This window comes from Mytilus trossulus, chromosome 5 (assembly GCF_036588685.1).
Source record: "Mytilus trossulus isolate FHL-02 chromosome 5, PNRI_Mtr1.1.1.hap1, whole genome shotgun sequence".
Taxonomy (NCBI): domain Eukaryota; kingdom Metazoa; phylum Mollusca; class Bivalvia; order Mytilida; family Mytilidae; genus Mytilus; species Mytilus trossulus.
In genome coordinates, this window is record NC_086377.1 from 6,442,104 (window position 1) to 6,464,233 (window position 22,130).

Genomic DNA, 22,130 nt, shown 5'->3' on the forward strand with positions numbered 1-22,130 from the left:
TCCTTCTGATAGTGACACCTTTCGTAACCTTCAGTTTTTTCAAAAGTTCCTTCGGACCTTCAATTGTCACAACATCTGGGATGTCACACTTCTTGTATCCAAACAATTCAAAGGATGCAATATATTTAGTTATCAAGTACTTTCCTGCTTCATATGTTGCTGAATCAAGCATTGTCTCTGGCAAAATATTTGTTGGCATTGAATAAACATTTACAACTTTAATGTCCTCGTCTGTTGATAAGGCATTTTGTCGGAGAATCAAACCTGCAATCCTAAGGATATAGTTAATGTCAGTTTGGTTTAATGAAAGGCCAAGTAAATTGTTCCGCTTATGATCACTACTTATTTCATCTTTAGTCTCATTAAAACTTTTTGTACTACTGCTTGCATCATGAGCTTCATTTAAAGAGTCTATTAAAGCCATTCTTGGCACAACAGATGACATGGTTGCTCCAGATCTAAAACTCTTTAGAACATCTTTGTGGTCTAGTTCTCTCTGGGTGTCCAAACCAAAATTGTATGGACTTTTTTGATGTGTTGTTGTGAACAAAGCAGCCTTCACATTTTCCAGATTTGTAATGTTCGTGTAATAGATTAACAGCATAGGCTGCATATGACGTAGAACCATTTAGAAATGCAAAAGGTAAGGACATCTTAACTGCTGCTAACATTAGTGAATATCCCTCTGAACCACCAAGTCGTTCAGCAAATGACAGTGCACTTATTTCTTCACTATGATTCAACATTTCAGTGTGTACCATAAATGTGGCATTTTGCGAATTTCCGTATTTTAAAAAATTCTCAAATTTATCATTCCATTTCATACAGTTTGCATTCTCATTCTTCAAATCATCTTTCATGGCATTTTGTTCTTCAACTTGTAAGGTTTGCAAAAATTTAGACACAAAAGCAACCTTCAGAGCAATGGATAAACGCCTTATGTATTTGGATGCCATGTTGATGTGCTCGGCTGATATGAGTTTTTTCCAGTCATTGAATTCCTCATCTCTCATATATTTTAGTATTTCTATGATACCTGCATTCCTGTATGCAGTACAAAAGTTTGTTATCTTTGATTTACGCAAATGTAGTATTGGAAATTCAGGAAGAAAATTTTGATATTTTTTGGATGAAGACAAGAGTTTTAGCAAATTACTGCCTATTTTGTTGTCCGGAGCAAATAGTATTTTCAAACCACCTTGTGCAGCATCATTAGAGTTAACCTTCGTCATTATGTTATCAAGTACCTCCCTAAGTTTCTGTATGTCGTCATCTCTACCTGTGGCAGGGGGTGGGTGTCTTGTCAACATCGGAGGTGATTGATGTTGCCTAAATCCAAATCTCCCTGCAACCAGGTCATGGTTAATTGTTAAACCTTGGCTTGTTACCACTTCATCTGTACTTTGTACATTTTCATCTTCGTTTTCTGACTCAACAGACTCTTGTGTATTTGCATCAATGGATTGATCCAAAGGTTTAAAATAAGAGTCCAAATTGTCTAAATCTGTGTCAGATGTAATTTTGATCTCAACATCTTCAAAAATGTTTTGCAAATAGATTTCTTCTTCAATATCTATCTCTTCTGCTGTTGATGCTTCTTCTCTATTCTCATCTTCACTTAAACATACTTCATAATCAATTGTTTTGTCTTCGTCATTTTCAGATGATGAACAGTCACTACCTTCAGAATCTGTTTCTTGCACTAATTCGTCATCAATCTGAAACAAAATGTTGACTGCTTTACATGTATCTCGCTTGAAACAACTGTTGTCTTATGAGTGTTTGTAATTAACTACCATTTCACCCTTTCAAAGCATCTTTTTTAATCTTCCTAAGAAAAAGCAACCAATAAATGTTTTGTATAATCTTAAAACAAAAGCAATTATGTTGCATTAAAAAAAAGGATTTTTTTCTCTCTTCAATCTGGTAAAAAATAATTGTTATGTGTATACATTTAAAAACTATAAAATATTGTTGCCCAAATAAATTTCTTTAAAAAAAAATAGCTCACATTTTTTTTATGTTGAATGAAATTACCTCAATATCCCCCATTTCCTCTGGTTGAATGTCCAATGCTGCAAAGGATCTCTCTAATGTATCACTTTCACAAATGTTTCTTTCCAAACCACCAAGCCTCAGAAATTCATCGTCATCTAAAATTGAGAGTTAAAATGAAAGCTGATTTTTTTTCAAACGGTTTACTGGTACTGTTTACTAGTTGTGTGGTAATGAACATTATGTATATGTTTCAAATTAGTTGGTTGAGACAAACTGAAGTTAAAGAACGGCAACCATTTATGAATGGACGGACAGGGTAAATATAAATGCCACCTCTGCTACAGGGGACCCATAATAACATGCTTACAGAGATTTGTACTGTTTGATTCATTGATACCATTGGCTATGTTGGCCTTAATTACAGAATATATACCAAGTGATCCATGTGTTATGGTGCCATCTTCATGCCAGTGATGAGAAGCTAGTGTGTATACTGCTTTGAGATGAAATCTATTGCCTTTCATTGATAGAATCTTGTTATTTTTTGTCATTTGGTGTTTTTTTTTAGCAATAGTGGATGTTTTTCAAGAACACTTCAGAATATGACAGTTGTTATCCATTCGTTTGATGTGTTTGGACTTTTGATTTTGCCTTTTGATTTTCCTTTTTGAATTTTCCTCGGAGTTCAGTATTTTTGTGTTTTTACTGTTTTTTCCCACCATACCTTAAAGTTGGATTGAAATTGCAAATCTACAAGATATTTTGAAATGTATACTAACCTTCAGCAATCTGTTTCCAAATATCAAATAATGTCCAGGTCATCATATTTCTAAACCGTGTAAAACAGCTTTCTTCCTCTGGTAGCAGTGACAGAATTCTTTGGTTAAAATCTTCTTTTGTTAGTATTTGGTCAAGTTTGCATGGACAATAATTAGATTGGTCACATATATTCTGATCATGCCATGTTTCTTCTATCTCAAGTGAATTAATAGGTACACCTTTTATAGTTATAGGCAGTGTGCATAGCTGCATTGATCTATTTTCACCAGGATTGGGGTCTGAATGATACTTCAGCCGTACTAAGTTGTCCATCATTACAACTATTAAACACTCCTGTAAAGATACCAGATTGTTTCTCATTCCTGCTAATGTTTGGTATTTCATGGGGTATCTCCGGATATAGGTATTGTAGTTGCATATGTCATCCGCAGCTTTCTGTTTTAATTTCTTTTCTGCGGAATTGAGACTAAGAGTAGCACCACTATTTGATGAAATGCTGAACACTGTACTAACTGATTGGTAATTCATGGCAAGTTCCTGCGTATTTAGATCTTGTAAAACTCCACAGTAATTTCTATTAGTAAGATTCAAGAGTGTATCATATATACTATAAAGTTTCAAAAGTTTGGTCTTTACAAAATTGTCTAATTCAGATGACCTGTCTAAGCTTTTCTGGTTGACAAAAGATTCAAGTAATATTTGTACCGACAATGGTACATCAAGTGACCATTCTTGTAACAAGTTGAAATTTTTCCAATGCAATGGAGCTGATGTTTTATTGTCACTTCTGTGACATTCTTCACATTGTGGAATAGTTTCAGGAATATCAATATCTGGTGTTGTTGTCAGATCTGGTAGTCTGTAAGCAAATAGGATGCTCTCTGGAAGACCTGTTTGTTGGAACTCTTCTAAGAATTTAAAGCGAGCTATTTTGCCATTATCTGCTAGGAAAGAGGCAAATGTGTCAGGTTGTAATAAAATAATTAAACCACATTTAAGTTCATGCTTTCGGTTCAAGTGCAGCTGAATAGTCTGAATCAGTTCTTCATTATTCAAACAGTGCTCATTTTTCAACTCAGCAAAGACATGACAGGAGAACTCGTGATTACATTTGTTGATACAATTTGACACAACAACTTTCTCAATCTCATTTTCAAATAAATTTGTAAGCTCAAACTCTACCTTCTTGACAATGTGAACCTTTTCAGAATATAGGTGAATTTCGTCATTTTCAGATGCAGTGTTCTGTCTCTTTTGTCTCGATTTTATAGTTCTTTTTGATGTCCGATTTATAGATTTTGATATCTCTTTGACAGCATCTATGTTCTGAAGAAAGATGTATTTTGATGCGAGTTGTTCCTCAAACTCTGCATCTTCAGCTGCTTCAAACTCCAGTAAAAAATGGATTTCAAAGAGACAAATTTTAACCCACTCATCTTTAGTAAAATCAGATTTATATTGTTTATGAAGTGAAGATATTTTATCTTCATCTATTGATATTTCATTGTAAACAACATCCTGTAATTTTGAATAAGTAAAGTTTTTGGAAGCAATAACTTTGTACAAGTCTTGTGTATTTTGAAAACAGAATTCATCACGTTTTTGAGTAAGCTTACTCTGTATTTGAAGCACAATCTCACTACATATCTGAAGCTGGTCACAGTGGTTTAAGATGTATCGCAGGAAAGATGTAACATTGATATATATATACGGTTGATTTTCATTTTCCAAGACGCCAAACTTGTGTCCTGTAAATTCTTTTAAAATATTAAATCTCTTAATTTCTTTGATATTGTCTGTAATACTATGGTGTTGCCGAAGGAATTTGAGAATGTCTTGTAGAGATATCCAAGTAGAATTGTTCTCAGAATAAAGCTTTGTTGATAATTCCCGGAGTAACGGAATAGTTTCAAACATAATCTACCCAAGACTATCAGTTCTAAAACAATAGAAATATTGTCAATTTCTAATCAGAAATATTGAAAACAAGAATATATGTTATGCAGTTCAAACACACAGTCTATTAAATTTGAAGTTTTAAATTTATAACAGAAACGATCTATAATTATTATCAAATTATTCAGTCACTTTATAAATGAAATAAAGTTTGAGATGCAATAAAATGTTATTGGTAATATATTCATGCCTTTTTCAAAACTTTTATAATTAATTATTTAATTATTTTTTTTTGACATTTGCATAAAATTTAAAATCTTGAAACTACTTACTTTTCTACCATCTCTCTAAATTTTTCACATATTTAAATCTTCATCTTCAACAAGACCTGTAGTGTTTACATTGTTGGGAGTCATATTACACACACCATACTATTTGGTACAGAGTTTAACTTTTTACAGATAATAATTGAAAACAATCATATATCTAATTGAAAGTGACAAGTATTTAGATAATACTGGCTTAATTGACATTTAATACAAGATCAGAGACCGCTCCAGAATAGCGATAGATAGAGGGCTGTGTGGTAGACTGGTTAGTAATCATCAAAAATCTGATGGATAACTGGATACCATAAGAAGAAGAAGAAGTATAAAGTGATATTGGATATCATATGCTTCTGCGAGATAGCAACCCAACTGATGCGGGACGTTTCGGCACTGCCACTGCGGGCACTGGCCTCAGGCACTGCTATTTCAGCCCAGACGTTTTGGCACTGCTAATTAGGTCACAGTCGTTTCGCCCATGTTTTTTTTTTATTGTTATAAACCTTAAAGAGGGTTGTAATGGGTACTTTTATGACGAATAACAGTAAAAATTCTTGAAATCATGTAAAACAGTAATTTCTGGTGTATGACATGTTGATGTATGACGATACGTAACCAATAATGACTGTTTGAACAGTTGAAGCCTGGCATCAAATGGCATTACATTTTAAAAGGAAGTGAAAGTAACATATTTTGCCAATTACTGGTTTGATTTGAGTCCAAATAATTATAACGTCTTGAAAGGCTATGTTAATTTTTTTTCTTTGACGCCTTACTTTGACATATGGCGTCAAAGAAAAAATTATAATAGCCTTTTAAGATGTCATAATTATTTGGACTAGGTTTCACCATTTGATTCTGTTATAGTGCCTAACAAGATTTTGTGAGGGAATAGACCACTTTCGAGTTCATCCGTCACCGGCAAAAACTCGTCAATTATTCATGCCTTTATGACGTCATTTACCAGATAGAGGGGCTCGCCTGTATCCCTGCACTATTTACGTTCATCAAGCGTCTTAGTGATCGTCTTTGTGCAGGATAAACTAGAAATAATGGTTGCTCTGTAGGTACTTACTGACATTTCCCTAATGACAGCAGTGTTGATTGTCAATTTTGAGAATTCAATTTGCCGAATAATTCGTGAAATATAGAATTATAGTTTTCCAACCACTCGCTCAACATTGGAAGGAAGTGACGACGCCCCTAAACGCACAAATGACGATGATAAAGGCGCGTATAATTGACGAGTTTTTTCCGGTGACGGATGAACTCGAAAGTGGTCTATTAGATGTTTGCTATACCACTGTTCATTTCAACGCACTTTTTGACAATATTGCTATGCCAAACGAAATGAAAATTTTTGCAGTGTTTTGAGAAATTATTTTACTTTGTAGTCACATATTTTTATTGAAACTGTTTATGTTTTAAACATGTTAAAAGGATGAAAAGTCAATAAATATGTGGACTTTTGAAGCCCAAACTTTGTATTGCTATATACATATTACATAAATGAAAGATCCAAAAACTGTATCGATACAATACGACATGTTTATGAAGTGATGGCAAATCTTTTGTTTGACAAATTTTTACTTGTTATTGCAAAAAACTGAACTTTTAATATCTTACATTTTCTCCCTACCCAGTTTACCGCTATTACTTATGATAATGAGCATGATGAGGACCGGTCATTGATATTGAACATAACGCAATTTGATTGGATTAAGTTGTTATTAGTTTACCTTAAAACTGTTTATGCTTTTCGTGCTCCACTATTGATTAAATTTGAACGTGCATGAATGTGACAATAACTAAAATGACCTTCAATCTGGACACTGGATGAGTCCATGTTATGTTTTATCAATGAAAGGTAAGATGTTAATTCTCCTATTTTCACAAAATTTCCCAAACACGCAGTATAGATGGATCATTTTTTGATAGCCAATTGTAGAGAAAACAGACAAAGTTTACAATAAGACATTTTATTCCAATTAACAAATCACTTTTAGAAGAGAAATGCTGAAATAAATTTTACGCACGGCTACGCCAGGTAAAATTATTATTTATTTTACAAAAAACAACAACTTTCAGTCTCAAAGGAACATACTAGTTACAATCAATCTCAAATTAAAGAAGTCATCTAATAAAGTCAAAATATGTCCGATCTACATATTTTGGGACAAAAAAAGTCAATACTATCGTTTTAAAGTCAATTTCATCTACCTCACAAAATCTTGTTATGCACTTTAATCAAATTAAAAACAAATTAATTCCCTTTAACAATGGTAGACTGTTTCCATACTGAACAAAATTGGCTTTGCAAATGCAATGCATGATGAAGTGAAAGTGATGTTCATAATGTATTGGCGGTTTTACTTATTTTTCATGAAAAATAATTTTTGATGTCAAAAGTATTTAGCTATAGCTTAACAACAAATTAATATGATTAAAAGATTTGAAAACCTTAAAGATTACTCAAATTACGCTCAGGTAGATTTGCTCTTTCTTTTAGCTCTCCATTGTAATTAAAAATTAATGTCCCTCATATTAAAGGGAGACAACTACATGTGAAAAAGGAATCTCTAATTCAAGGGTCAATTATTAAGGGAATTAGCAAATAGCCTATTGGGAAAGAAAAAAACCAAATAATTTTCCTTGATGATCAATGATTATGTTGATAAAAATATGTATCAATACTTGTCAATAAACCACTTTCCTGTGTAATATCCTTCACCAGTCCAAATAATTATGGCGTTCTGCAACATGTGTAAGGCAATTGTTTTTATTCTTTTCTGTAGTTGTCACAGAAAAAAATTAAAATAGCCGTCTCAGCAGCAAGGTGTCATAATTGTTAGGACTAGTCCTTCAACATGTTCAATGGAAATTTTCAATGAACTCATCAATCATGGCATGTCTAGACATTGAAATGAAAAAAGCTGAAGGAAAAATATGAAATAATAACATAATTGATGATTTAACATGTTTTTAAGTTATGGATTTAACTACTTTTAAGTTATGAAATTTAAGTTATGAATTTAAGTACAAAAAAGAATAAACTTATTTGAAATTTGTATATTCCAGGCAGAATGTAAAATTGATTCAAAGAACATTTAAATATAAACACAATGGCAGAAGAACCTTCCCTGGATACATCACCAGGTATGACAGAAATAGAGAGGAAAGTTGAGGAGCTGGAGGAACTGTTTAAAGACAGGTACACAGAGAATGATCAGGACTACATGAAGACAGTATCAACCCCATTACCTGACCCACCATGTATCAAAAACTGGTTTGTCAGACAACAGAGAGGGAACTGGAACAGGTACCAGATTATATTACTTAACATTCAACGAAAGAGATGTGGTACGATTGCCAATGGGACATCTGTAGCTTTAAAACAATGCACTACCAAATTATAGTACGTCATATTCTCCACAATTTTTTTAATTCAAATAAGTACAAATTTAAGACTAATAGGGAAAAACAATGATGGTATAAAGTAAAATCACAAATATACTGAACTTAGAGGAAAATCAATTCGGAATGTCCATAATCACATGGCAAAATCAAATAACAAAACACATCAAAAACGAATGGACAAGAACTGTCATATTCCTGACTTGGTACAGGCATTTTCAAATGTAGAAAATGGTGGATTAAACCTGGTTCTATAACGCTAACCCTCTCACTTTTATGACAGTGTCATAAAATTCTGTTATATTTACATTGATGCATGAAATAAACAGACACACAATAAATAAAATAGTCAAAATAAGGGTACCTGGGTACATCAGTCATCATCGTATAACAATTTTAAAAGGAACAATTTAACAGAACACAAAAACACCTATAACTTCTGTTCAAAAGAAGCTGATTAAAGAAATTGTAGATCACTGTACATCCTTCAACATTGAGCATTAAGTATGTTAAGTATAGACTGTGTACTGAGCTAAAACAGACTTTGATATGACCATATTGACAAAACATGAAACAATCTTAAAAAAATACCAACAGCCTGATTTATTGAAATACAAGTAAACCAGCATTAAGAAATATGACAGACAGCAACCAACAACAAGACATACTAAATTACAGGTTCCTCACATACATGTATGACAGGCACATATAAAATGTGTTGGGGTTAAAGTTACGGTTAAACAGGTTTGAGACATTCAACCCTCTCCTAACCTCGGAAAGTTGTGTAACAGCACAACATAAGAACATACTGTAAAAATCTGTTAGATAAAGCTAGACTAATCTGATTGGCACCTAGATTTAAAAATAAAACTGATACATGTCAATGCATGTATAAACAAAAGAGAAGAAGTTCTGTCAATCTTGCTACATTTACTGTAACAGTTACTTGGTGTAGAAAGTATGCATACATAATCTGACAACACTCCATTCAGGTTTATGCTATTGTAATGATTGTATTTGAAATCTAATTTTTAAAAGTGTGTATCTTGACAAAAAAAACAGAGGCTCCCAAAACTTCTTTCAAGCAAAAAAGTTAAATTCAAAATTTGATAATTGGACGGGTTTTTTTTGTTTTCAGAGGAGGAGGAGGAGGAGGAGGATATAGGGGTTCTGGAGACAGACAATATGATAATCGTAATAGAGGCAATTACCATGGTAACAGAGATTCAGGGGACAGACGTTATGATGATCGCAATAGAGACAATTACCATGGCAACAGAGATTCAGGAGACAGACGTTATGATGATAGAAATAGAGACAATTACCATGGTAATAGAGGTGGTTACCATGGCAACCAAGGACAAGATCATCATTCACATAGAGGTGGCCGCCATCAAAGTAATGATAACTATGGGAATCGTGGGCGACATGACCAGAGATATAATCCTTATTAACTTGTTGTCAGTGCCATGTGAATTTCACATTTATCCACCATTTTGAATAATAGTGCTGTAATGAATCATTTTGTATACCATCTCATCTTGTCCATAAAAAGCTTGTGTTCAGTTCAAATGCATATACATGTAGTTAGATGTTGTTTTCTTTTTTAAGAAATAAATTTAATGTTTTCTAAATACAATGTATTGTTAATTGACCAAGTACAATGAAGTATATATTTTCAACTTGCCTGGACAAAGCTATAATAGACACAGAGAAACTTTATTATACAAAAATTATCAGCAGCATGAGAGCTACAATTGGGTCACTTTGCTGAAATCTCCTGGCCAATCTTTGGTTGATTACATTGACGTTGACTTTTTTTTAATTTTTTTTTTACCATTTTATTTGTGTGTTTGTCTTGTATTGTTAATGTTATAATAGATAATAGAAACTTAAATATTAATCACAAATAATCAGCAAGACGAGATCTACATTTTTAAGAAAATTACTATTTATTGGAGTTATTGCCCTTTAATGATGATTTTTTTTCTTTTACCTATTAGTTTGTGCTTTTAGGCATATAGGATAATATATAAATAGAAACTTTTAAAAAAAATGTTCTGCAAGCCAACATCAGTAAACGATTCAAAGTTTGCAGATATAGTTAGCTATAAAGTAGACTGTCATTCTTTAAAGGAGTGATTTTCTTTACCCTCTATGGTGTTTAAGCAAAAACTAAAAAAATCAGAAACTAAACAGACATTTTACAAATAGCAATTGATAAGATCAACAATACATAGATTTTTTGTCATGAATTCTATTCTTGTCTATATGTTATAGAGAGTTTTGTTGGTCTAGATGAGTGACATAGGCTCTTTAGAGCTGCTAGTATATTTTGCTGTTCTGAAAGCATTTTACAAGAGTTATTTCAAAATAATTTTGTCATGAATATACCTTCTATTCACATTTTGATGTATTTTTCTGTTTATTCCATATTAAATGTGCCTTTTAAGCCCACCTGGCCCAAAGGTGAGCTTTTCTCATCACTTGGAGTCCGGCATCCAGCGTCCGGCGTTAGCTTTTACAAAAATCTTTTCCTCTGAAACTACTGGGCCAGATTGAACCAAACTTGACCACAATCATGATTGGGGTATCTAGTTTAAAAAATGTGTGACGTGACCCGGTCAACCAACCAAGATGGCTGCCACGGCTAAAAATAGAACATAGGGGTAAAATGCAGTTTTTGGCTTATAACTCAAAAACCAAAGCATTAAGAGGAAATCTGAAATGGGATAAAAATGTTTATCAGGTCAAGATCTATCTGCCCTGAAATTTTCAGATGAATAGGTCAACCCGTTGTTGGGTTGCTGCCCCTGAATTGGTAATTTTGAGGAAATTTTGCTGTTTTTGGTTATTATCTTGAATATTATTATAGATAGAGATAAATTGTAAACAGCAATAATGTTCAGCAAAGTAAGATTTACAAATAAGTCAACATGACCGAAGTGGTCAATTGACCCCCTAAGGAGTTATTGTCCTTTATAGTAAATTTTTAACAATTTTCATAAAATTTGTAAATTTTTATTAATATTTTCCACTGAAACTACTGGGCCAAGTTCATTATAGATAGAGATAATTGTAAGCAGCAAGACTGTTTAGTAAAGTAAGATTTACAAACACATCACCATCACCAAAAGTCCAAAACACAATTTTGTCATGAATCCATCTGCTTCCTTTGTTTAATATTTACATAGACCAAGGTGAGCAACACAGGCTCTTTAGAGCCTCTAGTTACACTTTATATTTTCTGTATGAAATGATGACAAGTTGTTTATGTATGTCTGGTATATTTTATCCAACCTTGACCTCATTATCATGGTTTATTGGACACTTTTTGGTGAGCATGTGACTTCTGTCGCAAAAAGCTCCACATATAGGATTAGTGATGACACTAGCATTAGCTTACATATTAAAAGTTAATATTTTGAAAAGTAGAAGACCTTGATCCTTCATATACATGTATTACATAAATTATGAAGTTTCCAAATGTCAAAAGCCCATTGTCCTTGACCTCATTTTCATGCTTCAGTGAATAGTCGAAAAAGGAGTTGTTAATTTCTTTCTGATTATGAGTTATAGGATAAATATATTTGGTAATTGTGTACTCTGCAAAGTTATGCACATCAGACAGTTTTTCGCTCTACCTTGATCTCTTTTCATGGATCAGTGAACAAGGTTACATTTTTTAGCTCACCTGACCTGAAAGGTCAAGTGAGCTTTTCTCATCACTTGGCGTCCGTCCTATGTAAACTTTTACAAAAATCTTCTCCTCTGAAACTACTGGGCCAAATTTAACCAAATTTGGCCACAATCATCCTTGGCATATCTAGGTTTAAAAATGTGTCTGGTGTGGCCGCCATGGCTAAAAATAGAACACAGGAGTAAATTGTATATTTTGGCTTATACCTTTGAAACCAAAACATTTAGAGCAAATCTGACGGGGATAACATTGTTGATCAGGTCAAGAACTATCTGCCCTAAAATTTTCAGATTAATCAGACAATTCGTTGTTAGGTTGCTGCCCTAAAATGGTAATTTTAAGGAAATTTTGCAGTTTTTGGAACACTATTATAGTTACAGATAAACTGTAAACAGCAATTTTGTTCAGCAAAGTAGGATCTACAAATAAGTCAACATATTAAATATTGTAAGAGTACCCCTTAAGGAGTTATTGCCCTTTATAGTCAATTTTGAACAACTTTTCGTCATTTTTGTAACTTATACAAAAATCTTCTTTTCTAAAACTATGGGCCATATTAAACTAATTGTGGCCACAATCATTACTATGGTATCTATTTAAAAAAAGTATCTAATGACCCCACCTACCAACCAAGATGACCGACATCAGTAAATACAGTAACAGGTGAGCGACACAGGCTCTTGAGAGCCTCTAGTTTGTGATCATGTCCATTTCTCAGATACTTGTAGCAATAGGTCTTATATATTGGTGTATAGAATAATTGTAAGGTGTACACGTCCATGTGGCAGGCACCATACTATGTGCATGATCTTGACCTCATTTCCATGATTCAGTGGTTTAATTTGTTTGTCCTGTGGGTTAATCGCTTAATGTTGAAGTTCTAATTTTTTGGTCTGTTTTTTTTATCTCATAAGCAAAAGGTTAACTTTTTTGGTGTATCAAATTAATTGTTTGGTATATATGTCTGTCTGGCAATTGTCATCTGACCATGGCCTCATTATCATGGTTTATTGATCAATCTTTCAATGTTTTTTTAGAAATTATATGCAATTAGTCAACTATATTTAAAGCATGTAATGATTATAAGGTGGTCATGTCTGTCTGGTAGGTTTAATATGACCTTGACAAAAACAAACCTTGTTTTCATGGTTCATTGAACAATGTTAGATTTTCATGGTTAATTTTGTTTCTAAGATACTATGTACATAGTACAATTATATTTAATGTACATGTATTTCCGGTTTAGTTTATCTGACCTTGACCTTATTTTTCAAGAATCAAGTTAAGTTAATGTGGTTGTAAAGCTTTATATTTATGATTAACCTAAAATCAATGGTCAGAAAAGAAGGCCAGACATTTCAGTGTGTGCACTCTTGTTAGTTTATGTGATGTCTCTTTCTCAAATATTTTAAGCAATAGGTCAATCACATACAAGATGAAGATGAAGAAATAGCATATGTTGAAGACAAGGTAAAACTAGAGCATTATTTCTGAATAGTTAGAATTGGTCGACATAACATTTAGTTTAATATGTCTGCTTCAAAGAAAACAATGCTTGAAAACTTGCCTTCTCCTTGGAATACAATCCATATAGGAAAAATAACTAAATTACACAGATCTAATTTTATTTTCTAAAAGAAAAATTTCACACAGAAAACAAAACAAAAATCACAGATGATCACAAAAAATAAATAACAAATAATAATAAATACAGTTTTGATGTTTTATTCTCCTATGCTGTCTTGTACCTTGAAAATTCTGAGCAATTAAAGTAAGGTGTTAAATTAATACAATTAGGTCACAGTGACATGAATGTTTGCAATGTATAGACAATAAATAAAACTTTAAAAAATTAGAAAGCTTGCTGATTTTGCATTTCTTAACTTTTCACCTACATTTAGTTATTATAATGTACCAATATTGCATTATGAATGAACAAGTTTCACTTCTTAACAGACTTTTTTTGTTCACTTCACTGATTGAATTTACTAATTAAAAGTTAAATATCAAGATATAAGGTCAGTTTCAACCATTACTGAAACATTATTGGACCCTACCATTTCAATAATTGGATAGTTGTCTCATTGGCAATCATACCACATCTTCTTTTTTATATTTTAACTTTCCTGTCAATATGTTCTTCCAGAGGCTCCATGCAATATAATACTTATTGGTAGGTTGATCGGTATTTCCCCAAATAATCTTCAAGAATTACTTATAATTTAATATCAGGGTTCCTCTAGCCTCAACCATCCATCATTTAAAAAAATTAAGGAACAATCCATTATAGAAAAGAAGATGTGGTATGATTGCCAATGAGACAACTCTCCACAAGAGACTAAATGACTCAATTAACAACTGTAGGTCACCATATGGCCTTCATTCGTTTTCTTAATTCAGATTTTTATCTTTATTTCTCGTAATTTCCAAGATACAGACAGAATTCTGAGGCAGATAGCATACATCACAGTCTTCTTAAAGCAATGACAAAACTTTGATGACACATGTCAAATACACAATGGTGGGATAAAGTAAATACATCAAAAGCATTAGGAAGCTTTGATTAAGTAGAGAGCAAGATATTACTCCAAAACATATACATAACCATGAATATATCAACATATAACATATATAAATAGACTTTGATTCAGACATAACAACAGTAGAATTTTGTAAATTCTAAAAATAGAAAAGGACAGATTAGATATATATTGTTTATGGTTGAAAAGATAACTCAGAAAATTTATTATGCAGCCATATCTAAAATTGAAAATATTGATAAATATGCCTTCTATATCTACTTATAATCATGATAATACAGTTAAAAAACTCATTAAACATTCTTTCCATGTTCAGAAATTTTTTAAAGCTCTTGATTTAAATTTTTTAATAATTCAAAGTAAGGGCAGCAACTAGCAAATACTTATATAGTTAGAACACGAAAAAGAGTTATCTCCCTGTTGGGACAAGATATAATAGAGTTAACTCCCTCTTAAAACAAGACATAGAGTTATCAGCTATCTCCCTGTTTGAACAAGACACAGAGTTGTCTCCCTGCTAAAACAAAACATAGAGTTATCTCCCTGCTATTACAAGTAAATAAATAAACAGTTTGTATAAGGTGTAAATATAAAGTGAAGATTGCTCAGTAAAAATAATATTGCACATGTAAAATAACAACCTAAAAAGCACAATTCAAACCTTTATATTGCACATCGTGTACATTGTGTATAATAAATAAATAAATTAAATAAATAACCATTACATAACAAACAGTGCATAAAGCATGGTTTTATAAATATTAATATAGCAATCAAAATTTTATAAAAGAACAAACTTTTCGAACATATAAAAGCAGCATTCAAGAACACTTGTTAAAATTATAATTATGATGTATTTTCATACCGCCTACACATGGTTTTATTACCTCCTGTTTTACCCTCTATCTGTGGGAGGGAACCTCCAAATCTTTCATTCAGAAATTTAAAAAAATAACCTCCAAAATATATTTCTCCTTTTTCAATGATGCCTTTAATATGAACTTAACTCTTAGAGCTAAAATAGATCAAACTGACAAAAAATTACAATGAAGATCCAATAAAAGAAGGAAAAAGAAACTTATTCGCTAACAATCCAAAAGAAAATGTGTTTTAAATATTTGTAAATTAAAATTTTGATATAATTCGTTATGGAAAAGCTATACATAAATTGAATAGAATTTTGTTTGCTTTATATCCCATGTTGAAAATAGACCAAGTATAATTTTTCCTCTTTATCCCCCTATCCTTATCTTAAATAAAGTTTACAAATCAATCCATCACTGCAGTTAGATCACTATGAAGCCACAAAAAAGGCTGTTATGCCACAAGAACAGCTGTATATATATGCACCAATTAAATAATTAACAGACTAGAATTGCAGTTACTGTAAGCAATTTAAAAATTAATGTCATGATGCAATAGACTAGATATAGATCATTGATCATAAAAACCATAATCATGATTGAATAGACTAGTTATAGATCTACAATCATAAAAAACATAATCATGTTTAAATAGACTAGATTTAGATCATCAATCATAAAACAACAATTGTGATTAAATAGACTAGTAACAGGTCATCAATGTTCAAAATTACAATCATGATTTATAATGTAATTAAGTAGCATTTCCAGTTAACTTCAGAAAGAGAACATTGTTTTACATGCATTAAACTCATACTAAGAGTTTAAGGAGCATCACATAATAATGTAGCTTATCTGATCATGTATTGTAAAGTCGGAAATTATTGGGTCCATTTATAATTGCGATTTTGTCATATTAGGTGAAATTGCTATTTTAATTTTGAGATGTTATGAAAAATTCCTGTCAAACTCGTGCAACATTTCAAAATGCTATGTTCAAATTAAAGCCCTGTTGTATTTTTCGTAATAATAAAAGCATTGCAATAATTTATGAATTTACAGTATTAAATCTTCAATAAATTCTCCCTCTGACATTTACGGAAACTGCCATACATGATTTCAATATTAGTAGACAGTTACATAGTTAATGTTTGACACGTACAATTCTAATTCTCTTGATAAAGTGAAGATGAACACATGACATGAAATTTTAGTCATTTACAAATTATGAGTGTTAAGTGAACAGGTCTGCAACTAGGAGCTTCTATAAATGGCTGAAATAAAGGGGAACCGGAAGGCGTCAAACTTTAATTGGTGGGTTTGCTTTTTAAAGATGGTATTGCTTTCTATGAAAAATTAATAAATTTAAAATGCTATGCACAATAAGATAACATACAAAGAGCCTCCATGATTACAGCCAGAGTTGCTTCCCTTCTATTAAGGAGTTTTCAAACAACACTTTTTGTAATATTAAGCTAAGTCTTACTACTGCTGTTTTAACAGTAAATTACTCTGACAGGTAAAATGTTACACTGAACTGTAGCCACAGTATGGCCGCACACTACTCATTCATTTTTGTTTTTCAATTTCTTCTTATTTATTTTATTTCTAGATGTTTCATAATTTGATAAATAATTGAAAATACATTTTTTTAAACATCTTGTGTACTTCATTGGCTCTGACAAGTTCAGGAACATTCTTGTAACATGTTGATGATGCATGCTTTCCTCAAGCTAGGCTTTCGAAAAATGAGAAAACAAACTATCAGAATTTACTATAATATTGTTATCAGATGAAAAAAACTATTTTATTGCCCCATGACTCCATGAGATATATCTTTTATCATAAAATCTAGCCATCAAAATTTTAATTTACTGTAGCCTGCAAAAGCATGACAGCAGTATCTATTTAACTAGCATATGAATACATGCTATTCTTTGTAAATGAAAACATGTATGTCTAAAATACAGTGTCCACTGTTGTGGGTAATTGTGTGTGTTAAATTCCTGTTCACTTCACATATTTAATGCTAACATTCTCAATGCTTCAAAATGATTTCTCAAATAAATGACATTATATTTAATAATTAATGCATGTAAACAAAGATGATAATACAATCAATGAAAAATTTATCTGTAAAAATCACCATGGAGTTTTTTAAATTCTTCCTCGTCTGTGATTGGTCGAACATGTTCTTGTCTGATTAAACCTTCTTTCTTCCCATTTATACAATACAACCAATCAGAATCAAGCTGTGCCAACACTTCAAAATGGTCGCCAGCATGGTATGAGAAATCCCCTCCTGATTGTTCACTGTCTTTGGTTGATTGTACGTACCTAAAACAATAAAATATATTTGTTGTTGGTTAATGAAGTTAATTTCATATTGGGTTTTAGTCATATTTTTAGCCTTACATGGGCCAGTAAAATTCATTTTTCATTTTTCACCTCAACAGTAACATATGGCTTTGTTCAAGGTATTTACATGAACAATGTAATCTTAACAAAGAGTATACATTTTAATTTTGTCGTAAAATGTTGTAAGATGTAAAACTGTTTATAGCTGACTATGCGGTATGGGCTTTGCTCATTGTTGAAGTTCGTACTGTGAACTATAGTTGGTTATTTCTGTGTCATTTTAATTTTTTGATATCTTCATTTTTTTAATTTTTATTATTTATTACCTCCAGCGTGTTATTTGGTTTCTTGTGGAAAGTGGTCTCATTGGCATTTATACATTGTCTTCTTTTTTTATATAGATATGTGCAAAATTTGTCCAGCTGCAGTATTAGATTCAATTAAATTCATTTCTTTACTTATATTGAATAGTTTTCACTCCTTATATTTTGATTCTATTTGATCATTGACATGTCCTGCAAATTGTGTTACATCAATATCATCTACAGCAAAGTTCATACATTCAATAATATTCATTTTACCTGAAGTTTGGTTTTTTAAAGCCTAAATCAGCAGTTTTTAGATGATTTTCTGCATCTAGTTCTAAAATCGTTGCTACATTTGGATTTGGCGAGTTACAATTGATTTCATCACTGAGGTGTAATGTATTTTCTGTACTGTCTGAAGTCACGGCATCTTTGTACGTTTCCTTGACAATATTATCAGAATTCCCTTGAGGCACTTCCTGTTCACCATTTTCTTCGTCCTTTTCAATACTTATTCTGTCAATTTTATTCTCAAATTTCGCCACCATTTGTGTCACTGATGGTGGTGCTTTGAGAGTTGGTCCTTCCTCCAATGATGCACTAAGAGTTATTGCCCCTTGCCATTTATTTTCTTTTGGCACTTTATCACTTTTTTGCTCCACTGGTTTTGACTTTTCCTTGACTGTTTTTTGACTGGCTGATTTTCTGACTGGTACCTTGCTCTTCATGACAGATTTTTCCCTTACTGTTTTCCCAGAGTTTTCCTTTTGTTTTTCCAGACTATTATTTGACATCTTTAAGCTGTTGTCAGAACTTTTCATACTGGACCTACTTAATTTTGTTGTTATTCTAGGTACCAGTTTTGATGGGACAGCTGCTGTGGCACTTTTTGTCTGTGAGTTACTTCCCTTCCCTGTATATGCTGGTAGCTTACTGTGTGTTGACTGCCCTGGCGACTTTAATTCACTCTTTTCTGGAACAGTTTTTGTCGCTATTGATAGTGGTTTAACCTGTTGACCTTGACCATAACCCCAACTCCATCTTGATTTTAATTTCTGCTCCTTTTTGCTAGAATCTCTGGGCAAAAGTAATTTATCAAAGAGTCTAATTAATCCTGATTTTGTTTTCTCAAGATCAACATCGGTACTATCTGACTTTTCTTTCTTAACAGGAAGTGGTTTTGTAGGATCCCTTTTCTTGGGCATTTCTGTATTGATTCCTAAGAGTTTCCCAGCAATACCACTGAAAGAACTCATCATTGCAGTGCTATCACTAGGTAAAGATTTAACAGAGTTATCTCCACTTAGTCTCCTGTCCTGGTTTCCTGTCTCAGTGATATCTACTGCTGCTGCTTCCATGGTAGATTCATCCTTTGGCAGTTCTAATTTAAGAGAAGTCCTGGGTGGTTTAGCAGGAGGACTTTCAGTCTGTAGGTTATTAACTAATCCTGTAGCCATGATTGGTCTTTCCACATCTGCATTTGCTTTTACTCCTGTTTCCACAATTTCTTTTTCCGTCTGTATACATTTTTTGTCTTCAGATTTTAAAGTACCAGATAATTTACCCAGAATTCCAGTTATACTTGATATCATAACATTTCCCATAAGAACTGGTGGACTAGGGATTTCATCACTGGGACTTTTAGCTGCAGCACCATTTTTCAACCAATCCCAAGCTTTAGAAGCAGCGACGCCTATAATTGCCTTCTCTTTCGAGAACGAGTCGTTCATGCAATGTTCCGTAGAAGAGTTATCTTTCTTGGGACTTGAATCTTTTCCAACGGAGGTAGTTTCTGATCCCTGCATACTGATACGAGATGTGATGAATTCAATGCTTAGTTGAAATGGTAATACTGCTAGTGGTTGTAGTGATATCAGTACCTCACTGTACTTCCTTTCATAGAGAGTTCCACTAAGGGACATTACTGAATTCTGATTGTAATACTTTTCAACGATTGAACTGTTGTGTCTTAAATACCCCATCCAGTAATCCACTAATCTCAAACTGAAAAATATAACATATAATTGTTACAATAATATCAGATAATATAAGATAATATAAATAATTTATACCTTGAGAAAATTATGAACATGTACTTGCATTATATTTTTCATTGTAGTCTGGAAAGTTCAACAGATAAAAACATAATATTGAAAACAGAGCAAGTAATTTTTTATGATTAACAAATAAAAAGTAATAGGCATGGATAGACTTTGGATAGGCCGTACTGTGACCTATAGTTGTTAATGTCGGTTTCATTTTGGTCTCTTGTGGACAGTTATCTCTTTGGTAACCATACCACATCTTCTTTTTATATATTTGGTGGATTTTTGTCTCACTGGCAATCATACCATAGCTCCTTCTTTTTTCTGACGTACTTCACTTTAATATATGAGCTGCTCCAGATAGAAATCCAACTTATACAATTGTACGAATAGATATTCATGAGGAGTTCATTTATAATATGACAAGCTTGCCTGACAACATCAGGCTGTTAGTTTGAACCTAGCATGTGGCGGGTGAACTTGTTGCTGTTCACTGCTTCATGTTAGTCACAGGTTCTCTCAAACCAAACAAAAAGAATTGCTTAGCAAAGTACTAAAAGAAGCATTAAAAACATTAAATAATCAATCAATCTAGTTTAGTTTAAACATATTTATTTATAGTGGATTGGGAAACAAGTTTTGCAACTTATATAAATCCCTTACCACTTTGCGGGTGCGAGTGCTGCCTTATAGCAGCATTAGCCTATTCTTTTTCAAAATCTACAAGGGTGTCTTTCACGTGCAAGAGATATGACTCTCTTAACACGGGTAAGCCATTTATCGTCCCCTTCCGATGACTAACATTGTTTCCTCAAGACCATACTCACCAATGGTGTCAAGGGAAGGCCAAAAATTCAGCTCCTAAAATTTTCATCCATAGCGGGAATCGAACCAGGAACCTTTGAGTTAGTAGTCTGATGCACTAACCAGTACACCACGGCTCTCGCAATAAGTCATATACATTTTGTCTTTCCTTTGGGATTATTTTTATTTAGAATTTCTGAGTTAGAAGATTTATAAATTTCGACTTATATCAAGTAAATAAAAGAAACATTATATTCCTAAGAAAGCATTACAAATAATAATTTCTAATGTTCATCAATAAACTTACTTTAGAAGACCAAATATAAATGCATCAAACTTGTTGCTATGAGATACAAGACCTGTGTGACCTTTAAGCTGCTGGACAAGGTCATGAATAGCTCTGGTGTATGGACCTAAAAGAAATGAAATATTTTTTATTAAATTCAAGTTTTTTGATAGAACAGACTATAACTTCAGTAATTTTCCACAAGGTTTTTCCATATATATTCTTTTTATTTCTACCCTAGTAAATCTGAAATCTAAAGATAGTAGTCAATGATTTCATAGCTTTAAAAATAGAGGTAAACATTAAAAATTGTAATGTGTTTTAATGACCTTGAATTTAAATGTACTTTTAATTTATTAGCTTTTTACATAAATTTAATTTTAACTACACATTTTAATGTTGTAATAATTGTCAAAATGTCCTTGGATTTTATAGTTAATTTCCTTTTAAATAATATACTTTTTATAGTTTATATTTCAACTGCCTATCATTTAGATTTTATCGGTTATTCAAAATGTAAAGGAAAGCATTTAACTTTTTTAAGGTTAAAAAATCTGTGTTAAATGACATGTGCGCTGAGATGTAAATACAGTCATAACTGAAGCACTGTATTTATATACAATATATCAATAGTTTATCAAAACAATTTCAATGCTTACAGAATTACATTTCTTAATTAAAAACAGAGATGATTTGATATTAATGATATTAAACTCTTTGGAAAAATCATAAAAAAGCCTGGCATGCTTAAAGGATTTACATCATAAAAACATATTCACATTTAATCCTATTCAACCTTGACTGTTATGGGATTT

At 32.2% G+C, this 22,130-nt stretch overlaps 3 protein-coding genes across 4 annotated transcripts in view; 1 reads left to right on the plus strand and 2 right to left on the minus strand.

Moving 5' to 3' along the window:
• Window positions 1-458: 458 nt before the first annotated feature.
• LOC134717535 (uncharacterized) lies at window positions 459-5,226 on the minus strand. Its single transcript, XM_063580024.1, has 4 exons — window positions 5,007-5,226; window positions 2,778-4,717; window positions 2,038-2,153; window positions 459-1,718 (listed from the first exon to the last, which is right to left on the minus strand). Exons 2-4 carry the CDS (start codon window positions 4,693-4,695, stop codon window positions 459-461), a joined length of 3,294 nt encoding a protein of 1,097 aa, XP_063436094.1. The 5' UTR covers window positions 4,696-4,717; window positions 5,007-5,226.
• A 2,850-nt stretch (window positions 5,227-8,076) lies between these two features.
• LOC134718483 (RNA guanine-N7 methyltransferase activating subunit-like) lies at window positions 8,077-10,050 on the plus strand. The gene is made up of 2 exons (XM_063581042.1): window positions 8,077-8,319; window positions 9,553-10,050. Exons 1-2 carry the CDS (start codon window positions 8,123-8,125, stop codon window positions 9,866-9,868), a joined length of 513 nt encoding a protein of 170 aa, XP_063437112.1. The 5' UTR covers window positions 8,077-8,122; the 3' UTR covers window positions 9,869-10,050.
• A 7,135-nt stretch (window positions 10,051-17,185) lies between these two features.
• LOC134718484 (uncharacterized) overlaps window positions 17,186-22,130 on the minus strand; it is a 31,152-nt gene continuing 26,207 nt past the window's right edge. For both annotated transcript variants that reach the window (XM_063581044.1, XM_063581045.1), the window contains 3 exons: window positions 21,337-21,442; window positions 18,457-20,184; window positions 17,186-17,854 (listed from right to left, as the gene is read on the minus strand). In XM_063581044.1, coding sequence (XP_063437114.1) covers window positions 17,647-17,854; window positions 18,457-20,184; window positions 21,337-21,442 — 2,042 coding nt within the window. In that variant the 3' untranslated portion in view covers window positions 17,186-17,646. The remainder of the gene's footprint in view (window positions 17,855-18,456; window positions 20,185-21,336; window positions 21,443-22,130) is intronic.

Bases quoted from the DNA above. Each gene is read 5' to 3' on its own strand.
- LOC134717535 (XM_063580024.1), bottom strand. From the start codon at position 4,695: ATGTTTGAAACTATTCCGTTACTCCGGGAATTATCAACAAAGCTTTAT. The intron at 2,154-2,777 runs GTTAGTATACAT...TCTCAATTTTAG, and splicing joins TTGGAAACAGATTGCTGAAG to ATGACGATGAATTTCTGAGG. The intron at 1,719-2,037 runs GTAATTTCATTC...ATTTTGTTTCAG, and splicing joins AGGAAATGGGGGATATTGAG to ATTGATGACGAATTAGTGCA.
- LOC134718483 (XM_063581042.1), top strand. From the start codon at position 8,123: ATGGCAGAAGAACCTTCCCTGGATACATCACCAGGTATGACAGAAATA. The intron at 8,320-9,552 runs GTACCAGATTAT...TTTTGTTTTCAG, and splicing joins CAGAGAGGGAACTGGAACAG to AGGAGGAGGAGGAGGAGGAG.